This window comes from Camellia sinensis, chromosome 2 (genome assembly GCF_055761805.1).
Source record: "Camellia sinensis isolate YWXY chromosome 2, ASM5576180v1, whole genome shotgun sequence".
Taxonomy (NCBI): Eukaryota; Viridiplantae; Streptophyta; class Magnoliopsida; order Ericales; family Theaceae; genus Camellia; species Camellia sinensis.
The window spans coordinates 205,388,052-205,401,585 of NC_138962.1; the positions used below are offsets into that span (position 1 = coordinate 205,388,052).

At 35.5% G+C, this 13,534-nt stretch overlaps 1 protein-coding gene across 1 annotated transcript; it reads left to right on the forward strand.

Annotated features, from left to right (window-relative positions):
* Positions 1–7,098: 7,098 nt before the first annotated feature.
* On the forward strand, positions 7,099–9,751 carry LOC145819382 (protein FAR1-RELATED SEQUENCE 6-like). The gene is made up of 3 exons (XM_082913370.1): positions 7,099–9,249; positions 9,338–9,379; positions 9,563–9,751. Exons 1-3 carry the CDS (start codon positions 7,099–7,101, stop codon positions 9,749–9,751), a joined length of 2,382 nt encoding a protein of 793 aa, XP_082769496.1.
* The last annotated feature ends 3,783 nt before the right edge of the window (positions 9,752–13,534 follow it).

Sequence of the window (13,534 nt, forward strand, 5' to 3'; positions counted from 1 at the left end):
ATATAAAGATGGCACCCCAATTCCAGAACATTTGAATGAAATAAAAAGTATTGTTAACCAACTTGCTTCTATGAAAATTGTTTTTGATGATAAGTTACAGGCTTTGATGCTACTTAGTTCTTTGCCCGAAAGTTGGGAGACTTTGGTTGTAACAGTTAGTAATTCGACGCCCAATGGAGTTGTCACAATGGGCCAAGTCACTAGTAGCCTGTTGAATGAAGAAACTAGGAGAAAATCAGCGGGTTCCTCTCGTTCAGAAGCATTTGTTGTAAGAGGCCAAAGCAAAACAAGGGAGAGGAGTAAGACTCCTCATGGTCGTGATCAAAGTCGTGACAAATCAAGAGATGGCTCTTTCTCAAAGAAAGACATTGAGTGTTATTATTGTCATGAGAAAGGGCACATGAAGTGGGAATGACGAAAGCTCAAGAACAAGGAGAAAATGCGTGACAAAAGTGTGGATAAGAAACAAGAAGACACAACGGCAGGTACTACCGATGATCTCATGGCCATTTGTGAAGATGATTGTATCAATTTTGTGGCCCAAGAGAGTAATTGGGTGATTGATTCCGGTGCTTCTTTTCATGTGACTTCTCGAGTGGATTTCTTCACTACCTACACCAAAGGAGATTATGGTTCTGTTCGAATGGGTAATAAAGGTTTGTCCAAGATTATCGGCATGGGTGATGTTTGCTTGGAAACAAATTTGGGCTACAAGTTGTTGCTTAAAGATGTGAGGCATGTTCCCAACATTCGCCTAAATTTGATCTCTATTGGAAAGTTAGATGATGAAGGCTTCAACAACAAATTTGGTGATGGAATATGGAAGCTCACAAAGGGTTCATTGGTGGTGGCTAAGTGCAAGAAGACTCATATACTTTATTCGATGCAAGGAAAAATTTGTAAAGGTGTTGTCAATGCACTTGAAGATGATACTTCTACCGAATTGTGGCACAAGTGGCTTGGCCATATGAGTGAAAAGGGGCTACAAGTTTTGTTCAAGAAAGAGCTTCTACCTGGTTTGAAAGGTACACATCTCAAAACTTGTGTTCATTGTTTGGCGGGTAAACAACATAGAGTTTCTTTTCATAAAAATGTTGTTTCTAGAAAAGAAAATGTTTTGGAGTTAATTCATTCGGATGTTTGTGGTCCTTTAAAAGTTAGAACACATAGTGGTGCACTTTATTTTGTTACTTTCATTGATGATTATTCAAAGAAAGTTTGGGCTTTTCTACTAAAAACTAAAGATCAAGTTCTAGAAGTATTTAAGCATTTTCAGGCCATGGTTGAAAGAGAAACATGGCAGAAATTGAAGTGCATACGATTAGACAATGGTGGTGAATACATTGGGCCATTTGATGAGTATTGTCATAGCCAAGGTATTCAGCACCAAAAGACAGTTAAGAAGACTCCCCAACAAAATGGGGTTGCCGAGAGGACGAACCGCACCATTATGGAAAGAACAAGGTGTTTGCTTTCACAAGCTAAATTGCCAAGATTTTTTTAGGATGGGGCAATGAAGACAGCGGTTGACATGATCAATTTGTCTCCTTCATATCCATTGAATGGTGATGTTCCAGAAAGAGTTTGGATCGGTAAAGATGTATCTTATGAGCACTTGAGAGTGTTTGGTTGTCGAGCTTTTGTTCACATTCCAAAGGATGAGAGGTCCAAGCTTAATAGTAAGTCAAGACAATGTATTTTGCTTGGCTTTGGGCGTGATGAATTTGGGTATAGATTGTGGGATCCGGTCGACAAGAGAGTCATTCGAAGTCGTGATGTTGTGTTTCTTGAAGACCAATAATTGAAGACTTTGGCAAAGGTGATCAACCAGAGCCAAAAACTAGTGATCTCATTGACATAGATCTATCTCCTTCATCTTCGGTAGATGATGAAAATGGGGGAGATATGCAGCCACCCATTGAAGATGTAGATGATGATGCTAATCCTAATGAAGTTGAGCCAGAAATTGAGAAAGAGCATCCAACTCAAGAACCGCCACCACAACCTGAGTTAAGGAAATCTACAAAGGACCAACAACCTTCGAAAAAATATCCTCCCAATGAGTTTGTGTTGATTTCTGATCAAGGGGAGCTCGAGAGCTACCAAGAAGCAATTGAGCATGCAAAGAAAGGTGATTGGAAAAAGGCCATGGAAGCGGAAATGAATTCCTTACTTGAAAATCACACTTATGATTTAGTGAAGTTGCCTAAGGGGAGGAAAATTCTGAAAAATAAATGGGTTTTCAAATTGAAGAATGATAGCAAGAATCTCTTGTTATGAAAGGCTTTGGGCAAAAGAAAGGTATTGACTTTGATAAGATTTCCTCGCCAGTTGTGAAGATGTCTTCTATTCGGGTTGTACTTGGCATGGCTGCAAGTATGAACCTTGAAGTTGAGCAACTTGATGTGAAGACCGCATTTCTTCATGGTGATCTTGAAGAAGAATTTACATAGAGCAACCAGAAGGTTTTGTGAAGAAAGGGAAAGAGAAATTTGTTTACAAATTGAAGAAAAGTTTATATGGCCTCAAGCAAGCCCCGCGGCAATGGTACAAAAAATTTGATTTTTTCATGATGAATAATGGTTTTTCTAAACTACTTCATACCATTGTGTGTTTGTGAAAAATTTTCCGGATAGTAAATTTATTATTCTTTTGCTTTATGTTGATGACATGTTAATTGTGGGTCAAGATTCTACCATGATTAACAAGTTGAAGTTAGAGTTGAGTAAATCTTTTGCTATGAAAGATTTGGGACCGGCAAAGCAAATATTTGGTATGAAAATTGTTCGTGATCGCAAAGAGGGGCTGATTAGGTTGTCTCAAGAAAGCTACATTGAGAAAGTTCTTAAGAGGTTCAATATGGATAAAGCGAAACCGGTTGGTTGTCCACTTGCGGGTCACTTCAAGCTTAGTTCGAATCAATGTCCTACAAGTGAGAAAGACAAGGAAGAGATACAGAAAATTCCTTATGCTTCAACAGTTGGTTCTTTGATGTATGTCATGGTTTGTACAAGGCCGGATATTGCTCATGCCGTTGGTGTGGTGAGTCGGTTTCTTTCTAATCTGGGTAAAGAACATTGGGCAGCGGTAAAATGGATTCTAAGGTATTTTCGAGGGACTTCGAAGGTGTGCTTGTGTTTTGGGAATGGTAAGCCGATGCTTGATGGGTTCACTGATTCTGACATGGCCGGTGATGTTGATTCTAGGAAATCTACTTCGGGGTATTTGATGACTTTTGCAGGGGGAGCTGTGGCATGGCAATCTAAATTACAAAAATATGTTGCTCTCTCAACTACCAAAGCTAAATTTATTGTCATTACGGAAGCTTGCAAATAAGAGTTATGGTTGAAGAAATTTTTGTAAGAGTTGGGTTTGAAGCAAGAAAGGTATGTGCTTTATTGTAATAGTCAAAGTGCTATTCACTTGAGTAAAAATTCTACTTTTCATTCGAGATCGAAACACATTGATGTGAGATACCATTGGATTCGTGATGTGTTAGATTTGAAATTGTTGCAACTCGAAAAGGTTCACACAAATGATAATATTTCGGATATGTTGACAAAGACTTTGTCGAGGGATAAACATTTAAAGTGTCGAACTTTGGCAGGTATGGTTGATATCTCCACCTAAGTCGGTAGGGGGAGAATTGTTGGGTATACGTCCTTATTGGAGTGTGGAACCCAATTGGTTTATTAAGAGTTTTAATTTGGTTTGGTTTAGGTATAATATATTTTTATATATTATATCTAATTTGTGGAGACCTAATTTAATTTGATAACAACTAAGGTTTTAATAAAAAAAATCCTAGATTCACAATATAATTTTGATATTGTTTTCACCAAAGAAGTGTTGCGGTTGCTATAGATCATTGGTCAATCTCTTCGGTGACCGTGCGGGGATGCTATAGTTGATTACATGCTTTGTGCTTTGATTCTGATTAAAGCTTGGAAGTTTATTTTGGATTTAGAGCAGCAGCAAATTGATTTCGTGCATCTTTGTTTGGGTGCTTTGGTGAAGTTGATTTGGGTCATTATTTTTGGTCTTCTACAATTCTGTTTTGAAGACGTTTGTTCGTCTATTTGGTAAGGTCTTTCCTCTTGTTTATTTTTGATTATTTGGAATTCACCTAAGGGTGGTTTTGTGAGACCATTCGTGTCTCGTTTGTAATCGTTTGGAAACTTATTTAGTTGATAGTAGAATCGGATTTCGATCCCGTAGATGTACCTTACATTGAAGAAACCACGTAAAATTCTTGTATTGCATTTGATTTAATTTTTCCACATTAATTTTTATTCCCATTGATTGATTTACTTGTGAAAATCATCGATTTTCCTTAATAACTCCTGCTCCCAAACGTAAAGGCTCCTATAGGGGTCTCGTTTCTGCTTCCACTCCCAACCTTAAATTCTTCTATAGGGTTTGGTGCGCTTTAAAAAAGTTTTTGTACCAAACAAAATGAAAAACCGAAGCACTGGGCAAGATGCTGGAAATGATTGTGTTTTTCAAGATATGCACTCGTGAATCATGATCAGATGTACCAGCATATCTCATTTTTCATTTGCTAACTTTCAAGTCGTCTTTGGATGAAAGGTTTGAGGGGTGATGTGGAACGAAAGGAGGAAAAAAAAAATGAAGAAAAAAGTGGACAAAATATAAGTTTTTTTTTTCCTTTTCCTTCACAAATTCTCACTCAAAATTCTTGATCCAAACACATCCTTGAACAAGTCCGAGGAACTCAATTTGGGTTCGTGGATCTGAACCCTTTCAAGTCCGAACTTGAGTAAGTCTCTAAGTTCGTGGATCCGAACCCTTTCGAGGCTTAGAGTGATTCAGCCCGTTTGATGGCGATAAATCCGGACCCGCCAATCTTGGACTTGTGATAAATTTGGGCCCATCAACCTTGGATTATCGGGCCTAATTAATTTAGTGGGCTTAAACTTAACTCCTCTTACAATATGTATATATATGTATTCCACAAATCTCTCAACAAAAATTCACAAAAAACTTCAATAAGTTTCTTAGTAGTTTCTGCAATGTTTTTATAAGTTTTCCTTCAGTTTTTTTTTTTTTCCCCTGAAAAAGTTACTCTAATTATCAGAAGAATCATATTTGCACTTTTGACACAAACTTAGACCCTAATATAATATATTTTTTATGTCATGTGTCACCTAACATGACATTTTCTGTCTAACTTTGAACAGAAGTAAGTTGAAAAAACTTAAAATATGAAGGGTCAAAATGAGAAAAAAAAAAATTACAGACCAAAGTGGAAAAAAATGACCAAACATAAAAGTGACAAAGTGTAATTTACCCTTATTATTTATTGTAATGGCTTTTGAGAAACTTATATTTAGAACAGCTCCGATACGGACCCCCTTCAAAACCAACCCCCATGACCCCCTCTGAGGTGGCAGCTATTAAAGTCATATGAAGAACATTTGCACAATGAGGAACGTGTGATATACGCACCTGTAAGACCCAAAAAAAAAACAGAGGCTGAAAACAAAGAAAAAAAAAAAGCGGGAAGCTACACAACGTGGTTGACGACCCTGTCCGTCTTCCCTCTTCCCTCTTCCATCGTGCATCCACCATAGCTCTCTTCCGTCGACGGCCATAGCTCTCCGGCCATAACTCTCTGTATCTCGCTCTACGGATCTTCGATCACATTCTTTTGAAGGGGGTTCTTCACATTTTGTTAGGTAATGTTATTCAAAAACCCCTCATTCTCCCCTCTCTCTATCTACATACATTGATCAATCTGAAATGTCTGTACAAATGATTTATTGAATGTTCGGTACAAATGATCTACATACAGGGGGTTCTTCAATGTTCTGTACTAGGTGTGAGCTTTTGAAAACTGTACAAATGATTTATTGAATCAGGGCTTTGTACAAAAGAGGTCTTGAAAAATGATTTCTTGAATCAATGATTTCTTGAAAAATGATTTTGATTTCTTGAAAAATTATTTCCGAACAATTTTCTATTTCTTTTCACATTTTAAATTCTCAACATAGGAAACAGAGCATGGGAAGCTGGTATAGAGCATGGGAACAATAAACTCTAATGTCGTCAGTGCAATCATTAAACCACTATTTGGTCCAAAGAAGATAGACTGTAGTATGCATAAGCTTGATAAAGCCAAAAATTGTACAAGAGGAATTGGCAAATAATTTTAACCAATATCTATGTTAGAACAGAGTTTTAAAAAAAAAAAAAAATTCACTAATGAAATTATAAATTTGAGTGACAGATTATGAACCTCCCCATATTTAGCCATCTAGATGTTAGATATACAGTTTGGTGTCTTCAGGAGTGGGAAATTAATTTTGTTCTTGTAAATAAAAAGAGAAAAAAGAAAAAGAGAATCAGTAAATAGTAGTATAATAATGTCCATATGTTAGCACCTGAGAAGAGACAGCCCAAGGCAATAAAGAAATAAGCATAGATAGTATACCACTTCACACAGGTAGAAGGGAAAACAAATAAATTTTAGTAATGTAAATAGAAAAAATCTTGGAAGACAATTATAAAAATGGACAATTTCACTGCAGCAGTGTAGTTGGTCAACCTTAAGATCCTTATGTCATTGGTTTCAATTAAAAGAAATACAAGACATGACATTATCTTGTTGAAAGTATGTATCTTGTCATGACATTATTATCTTGCTGAATGATGAAAATATGTGTCTTGCTGAAAGTAGTTTGATGAGTGCTATTCCTGAATCTGAAAATAAGTATGGCTATGCGTATGGCTGTTTAGCTATTCCTCAATCTGAAAATATGTTTCTTTTTCTTTTTTTATTTATTTATTGTCTTATTTTGTAATTTTTTTTAACAGTGTTTAATATGTGTTCTGTGATATACCATGACTATGTGAGGTTGAAGTTGAACATAACAGTTTCAAAGTTTGAAATTGAAGTTAACAGTTTCAAAATTACATATACCATGACTATGTGAGGTTGAGGTTGAGGTTGAAATTGAAGTTTCTATAATTTAGTTATACCATAAATTGAAATTATCACAATGTGAAGTTCAACATAACAGTTTCATAATTATTCTAAAATCATTCTATTTGAATTTTATTTTTGATTCTCATAGAATGGAGGTTGATTCAAATGGTGGTGACAATCCTTCAGTAAATGAGGGTGAACAAGTTGAAGAACCTAACAAGGGTATGTGTTTTAGCTCAAGGGAAGATGTGTACACATTTTATGCCACATATGCTAAGCATGTTGGCTTTTCTATAGCTCATAGAGCACAACATTTTGGAGATGATGGCGAATTAAAAAACTTTGCAATTGAATGTTCTCGAGCGGGGGAGAGAAAAAAGAAATCAGAAGTGAACCCTTTGAAGCCATCTTTGTCCACAAAAATTGGTTGCAAAGCAAGGGTGCGAGGTACTCTACAAAAGAATGGGACATATATGTTAACCACAATTAACCTTGAGCATAATCATGATTTGATTCCCACCGACTCTCGTCATTTTGCAATGAATAAGAAAATTCGTTCTCCTGTGAAGAGAAGATTAGAAATCAATGATGAAGTAGGGATTGGGGTGTCTAGGAACTATCATTCAATGGTTGTTGAAGCGGGGGGATACGAGTCATTGACATTTGATGAGCGAGATGCAAGGAATTACATTAATAGAGCTAGAAGATTAAGGCTTAGTGAAGGTGATGCCGAATCACTTCAAAGTTATTTTATGAGGATGGAAGCACATAGTGAGAAATTCTTTTATGTGATTGATGTTGATGAGGAGTTTCGCATTAGAAACTTGTTTTGGGCTGATGCAAGGAGTCGAGCTATGTATGAATCATTTGGAGATGTTGTTTCATTTGACACAACTTATCTGACGAACAAATATGACATGCCATTTGCTCCATTTGTAGGAGTCAATCACCATGGACAGTCTATTTTGCTTGGTTGTGGATTGTTATCTAGTAAAGACACTGACACATTTGTTTGGCTATTCAAGTCGTGGTTAAGTTGCATGTCAAATAAACCTCCAAAAGCTATCATAACTTATCAGTGCAGAGCTATGCAAAATGCTATAGAAATTGTCTTTCCACAGGCCCGGCATCGATGGTGCTTATGGCATGTAATGAAGAAAATACCGGAGAAGTTGAAAGGATATGCTCAGTATGAACCCATGAAGTTGGCTATGCAAAATGCAATTTATGATTGTTTGACAAGAGATGAATTTGAGGAAAAATGGGAAGAGATGCTTACTAAATTCAATCTTTATGATAATGAGTGGTTGGGGGTACTATATCATGAGCAGCATCGATGGGTTCCTGTATATGTTAAAGACATTTTTTGGGCTGGCATGTCAACAACACAACGAAGTGAAAGCATGAATGCTTTTTTTGATGGATATGTCAACCCGAAGACTACATTAAAACAATTTGTTGAACAATATGACAATGCGTTGAGAAGTAAGGTAGAGAAAGAGAAGAAATCAGACTTCAAGTCTCGACACAAATTGTTTGATTGTCTAACTATATATGGCTTTGAGAAGCAATTTCAACAAGCCTACACCAATGCAAAATTCAAAGAAGTTCAAGGAGAGTTGAAGAGATTAGTATACTGTCAAGCCTTGATTGTCAAAGAGGAGGGAGCAATTTGTACATATAATGTCCAAGAAGCGATGGTAGTTTGTGAAAAGATGAAGCATGTGAACTTTGTTGTGTATTTTAATTCAATTGAATGTGAAGTTCAGTGTATGTGTCGGTTGTTTCAGTTTAGAGGGATTATGTGTGCTCATTCACTCGCGGTGCTTGTCAGTAGGTGCATAAATGAGGTGCCAAGTAAGTACATTTTGCCACGTTGGAGGAAAGATTTGGTTCAACAGTACACATGCATCAAAACCACGTACACTGGCTTTGGGGATGATTTCAATACAAGTTGTTATGAGAGGATGAACAAGAAATTGATCGCCATTATACAACTTGCTGGTAATTCGGAAGGGAAAATTAAAATTATAGATCGTGGGTTGGATGAAATGAAGGATAGAGTCATGCACGATGAATCGGGTGATGGGAGTAATTTACCACCTTCTACTAATAGGATACCATCTTCTACAAAAAGTCCAATTGCCACCGGATGTACATCGAGTGCTAGTACGAGGAAGGTGGTTAGTCCTTTGGTTGTTCGGCGAAGAGGGCGTCCAGTAACGAAACGAAAGGTTGCCAAAGTGGATCAAATAGTGAATCGGTTCAAGGCAACGGCAAAAAAACAAACAAAAGCAAAGGTATATTGTATATTGAATTGAACTTGTTTTTTATTTTTTTAACAAACTATTTTGCAATACATTTTTACAAACTCTTGAACCAATATAGGCTTGTAAGGTGCTTCAATTTGAAGCTGAAGCTCAAGCTCAGGTGCAAGCTCAAGCTCAAGTGCAAGCTCAAGCTCAAGCTTATACATCCTATTATCCTTGTATGGTTGGCATGCAAAATAGTGTGTATGCACCGGTATATGTTCATAAGACGGCTTTACATCAATTTTTTGTTTTCATTTACAAATATTTTGTAACATGTACTTTTTTACTTCAATTATTTCAGGTCGTAAATGCTATTGGAGGCACATCTGTTATCCCATTGGACTTTGTAAGCGGCACACCGAGAAGTTTGATGAGTGCTCCAACTCAAATGTTTGGGTCTGGATCTCTAACCCCATCGGGTTCTAATGCATGCACACCAGGAATGAATGATGGACATTGCACAGCGCGAATGAATTGGAGAAATGTTTGACTAGTTTATTGAGCATTGACATTTTGTTAAGTCCCATGTTATTGAACATTGTTTTTGAGATTGAAACTTATTATGTTAAGTCCCATGTTAGATGTGTAACACATGTTGTGTATGAATTTTCAAGATTGGTTTTCCTATTTTGACAGTGTTTTAGCATATTGACAGTGTTTTAGCATGATTTTTTGAGAGTTCATGCAAAAAAATCTGTTGACAGTTCATGGTTTAAGAAATCTGTAAAAAAAAATATGTTTTTTAGTTTGCTATTTTGACAGTATTTGAGCCAAAATATGATTTTTTCAGTTCATGGTTCAAATTGCCAAACTTCAATTTCAGAATCTGTCTTTGACAAATCTGAAAATCTATTTTTTAGTTTTCTATTTTGACAATATTTTGAGCAAAAATACTGTCTTTTTTCAGTTTGCCAATCTATCTTTAAAAATCTGTCTTTGAAAAACAACTCAAATCTGTTTTTTAGTTTTCTATTTTGACAATATTTCAGCCAAAATCTGTGTCTGTCAGTTCATAGTTCAAATTGCCAAAATCTGTCATGGTTCATGCTCAAACTGTCATGGTTCATGCTTAAATCTGTGCTTCAATTTGTTAAAAAACCTGTCTTAGCAAAAATCTATCATGGTTCTGTTCACAAACTGTGATGGTTCATGGTTCATTCAACAATTCAACAATAACTCATCAACAGTTCATGTTGGCTCATGGTTCAATTCATGGTTCATGCTCAAATCTGTGCTTCAATCTGTTAAAGAACCTGTCTCAGCAAAAATGTGTCGTGGTTCAATTCACAAATTGTGTTGGTTCATGGTTCATTCAACAATTCAACAATAACTCATCAACAATTCACATCTTCATTCAACATCTGTGCTCAAATCTGTGCTTCAATTAAACAATAACAATTCAACATCTTCATTCAACAATTCAACACATCTTCATTCCACATCTTCATTCAACAATTCAACAATAACAATTAAACAATTCATTTCCATTCCACTCAAAAATTCAACAATTCAACTGTTTCTTACTAATACATATTCCATTCCACAACAAAACATAGTTCAATCTACTTCTACTTCTATTTCTAACTAGCATTACATAGTTCAAAACATTGTTCCGTCATAGTTCAAAACATTGTTCAATTCATGGTTCATTACATAGTTCAATCTACAAAACATAGTTCAAAACATTGTTCCGTCATAGATCTTTGTTGTTCCGTCATAGCTCGAACTTGTTCCGTCATAGATCTTAGCAGTTCTCTTTCTACTTGTCTTGGAATTTCTTGATCTCCACATTGTGAATTCATAGGCACACACCATCCAAAATATAAGGGCTTTTCCCATGTCAAAGAGCCCAATGCACTTGCAAGAGCTGCATGTTTGTTTCCACGACCTGATATATCGGTGTATTTTCTAATTATTTCCTGCATGTAGGAAGCAACAATTAAGTATAATGTACATGGAAAAAAAAAAGATCACTTGAAAGGAGAAAAGGATTGCATCATACCAATTAGGTAACAAAAATGAAAGCCAGGAAAGACCATAGAGGTTAGAATGAGCTGAAAATTAAATATGATGGCTAGTAGAGACTTTTGTACCCCTCTCAATCTTAATGTTATCTGCTTAAGTTAGCTTACCTCACTAGAGATAGTTGACCATTGGAAGATATTCTAACTAGAACAGATCTCACTCTATAACAAAATCCTATTTAAAATATAAAATAAAATAAAAATAAAAAAAATCATATCTATCTTATATTTTGAATGGACAATAAAACAATAAAGGTTCATATTACATCATGGGAAAAGCCCTTATATTCTGAATTCCAACTTTTTTTAGCAAAATGTAATCCCATACTCAAACACTGTCAATTCACCGAACTTATAACTCCAACTTCTCAATAGTCTGAAATTGGACAGTGAATATGCACTAATTAATAGTCTGAAATTGGACACTGTCAATTGGCTTTTCAGAAATTTGATTCAACAAATTTCAATTTCAGAAATTTGATTCAACAACATATAGATTACCTCAAGTTCATGCTCAATTTCAGATTTTAGATTGGACACTGTCAATTGGCTATTTCAGATTTTACCTATGTACTCCAGATTTCAGATTGAGGAGCTATTTCAGATTTCTCAATTACCTATCTAACTAAACAACCATAGTTAGATGCATATATAACTAAAAAAGATTCATTGCCAATGTCAACCAAAATTTGAAGAGTAGGGGATATAATGATTAATAAACTATTTACCTCCATAAAATAGTGTCATGTTAAATTAACAAGATATTGTGTTTGCACCTTTCACTCCAAACATCAAGTAATTCACTTTTGCATAATCCATAAACCTACCTCTGTTGCCAACACCCCTATTATTCACAAACTAAAAACAAAAAATTGCACTGCCACCATCAAACATCAACACAAATGCTGCCATCAAACATCAATTTTCAAACAGATTCACATTTAGACCTTTAGATTCCATTTGGACATACAGGTTTTAAATGAAGGGATTTGAGGTTAAACATTACAATAATATAAGAGGGTTGTCTATTAAAAATAGATTGAGAAATTAAAGGAAAAGAGAGAGTGAAGTTTAAATATTTTATTAGATCTTTGTACAACTCTAATCTTTAGTGTGAAGGATTTCAAATCACAACTTTTAAATTGAGGAATATTTTCAGCTCTGAGCAATTTTCATCATTCAAGATACATATTTTCAAGATACAACGTTTCAACTCTTGAACCAATATTTTCATCATTCAAGATACATATTTTCAGATTGAGGAATTTTGCCCTAATTTCAGCAAGATTACCAGATTGATAGATATAATTTCAGCAGGAATTTTGCCCTAATTTCAGATTGATATATATATATATATATATACACACACACCAGATTACCTCGTTGGCGTGAAGGGGAGGAGGGGAGGAGTCGTCCGTCGAATGAGATGGAAAGAGAGAGAGAGAGAGAGTCGACAGTCGGGCGTCAGAGAGAGTCGACAGTCGGGCGTCGGAGCTGAGGGAGTCGGCCTTGGGAGTTCGTCCGAGTGAAGGAGAGGAGCGGAGCTGTATTTCGCTCGGTCGATTTTGAATTCTGAAAGAGGATTTTGAATTCTGAAAGAGGAAGGTGCGTAAGATATGTATATCACGTGACCGATCACGTGATGGTCCAGCTCAGAGGGGGTCGAGGGGGTCGATTTTTGAGGGGGTTGGAACCATTTTTCTATTTAGAATTTTGTTAAAATTTTGTTTTGTTTAGTTTTAAAAAACTGTTATGAGTTTTTGGTTTATCATTTTTTATTTTAGTGCGATTTACCCTTATTATTTATTACAACATTTTTTGAGAAGGGTGAAATATCAATAAATTTCAAAATGTGATCTTACAAACTGTTTAATCCTCCCTTTTCGCTTATGAACCCAAAGGGCCTATTAAAATGGAAATTACATAAAATGGTAGTCATTTACATATTTGGGTTTAATTTTTTAAGGGATAAGAGTAGGTTTTTCTAAATGCAAAATTACACATTTGAGCAATGCGCACTATAGAAGTTTTGAATTTTTCTTCCTTTTGGAACAAATCTCACCTTACGAACAAAAACGTAATACTTTAATGTAATACTCCAATAACATAACACTCTAATGTAACACATTAAAAAAAACTCCTTAATATATTTTTTTCATACGTAATATTCTAACGTAATACAAAAAAAAAAATATCAGTGTATTTTTTTCAAATGTAACACTCTAATCAATGTAATATTAAACGTAACA

What these genes read in the sequence shown, in the direction of transcription:
- LOC145819382 (XM_082913370.1), top strand. Translation starts at nt 7,099, where the DNA reads ATGGAGGTTGATTCAAATGGTGGTGACAATCCTTCAGTAAATGAGGGT. An exon ending in AAAAACAAACAAAAGCAAAG is followed by an intron (nt 9,250 to 9,337) that starts GTATATTGTATA and finishes GAACCAATATAG; the next exon opens with GCTTGTAAGGTGCTTCAATT. An exon ending in AAGCTGAAGCTCAAGCTCAG is followed by an intron (nt 9,380 to 9,562) that starts GTGCAAGCTCAA and finishes CAATTATTTCAG; the next exon opens with GTCGTAAATGCTATTGGAGG.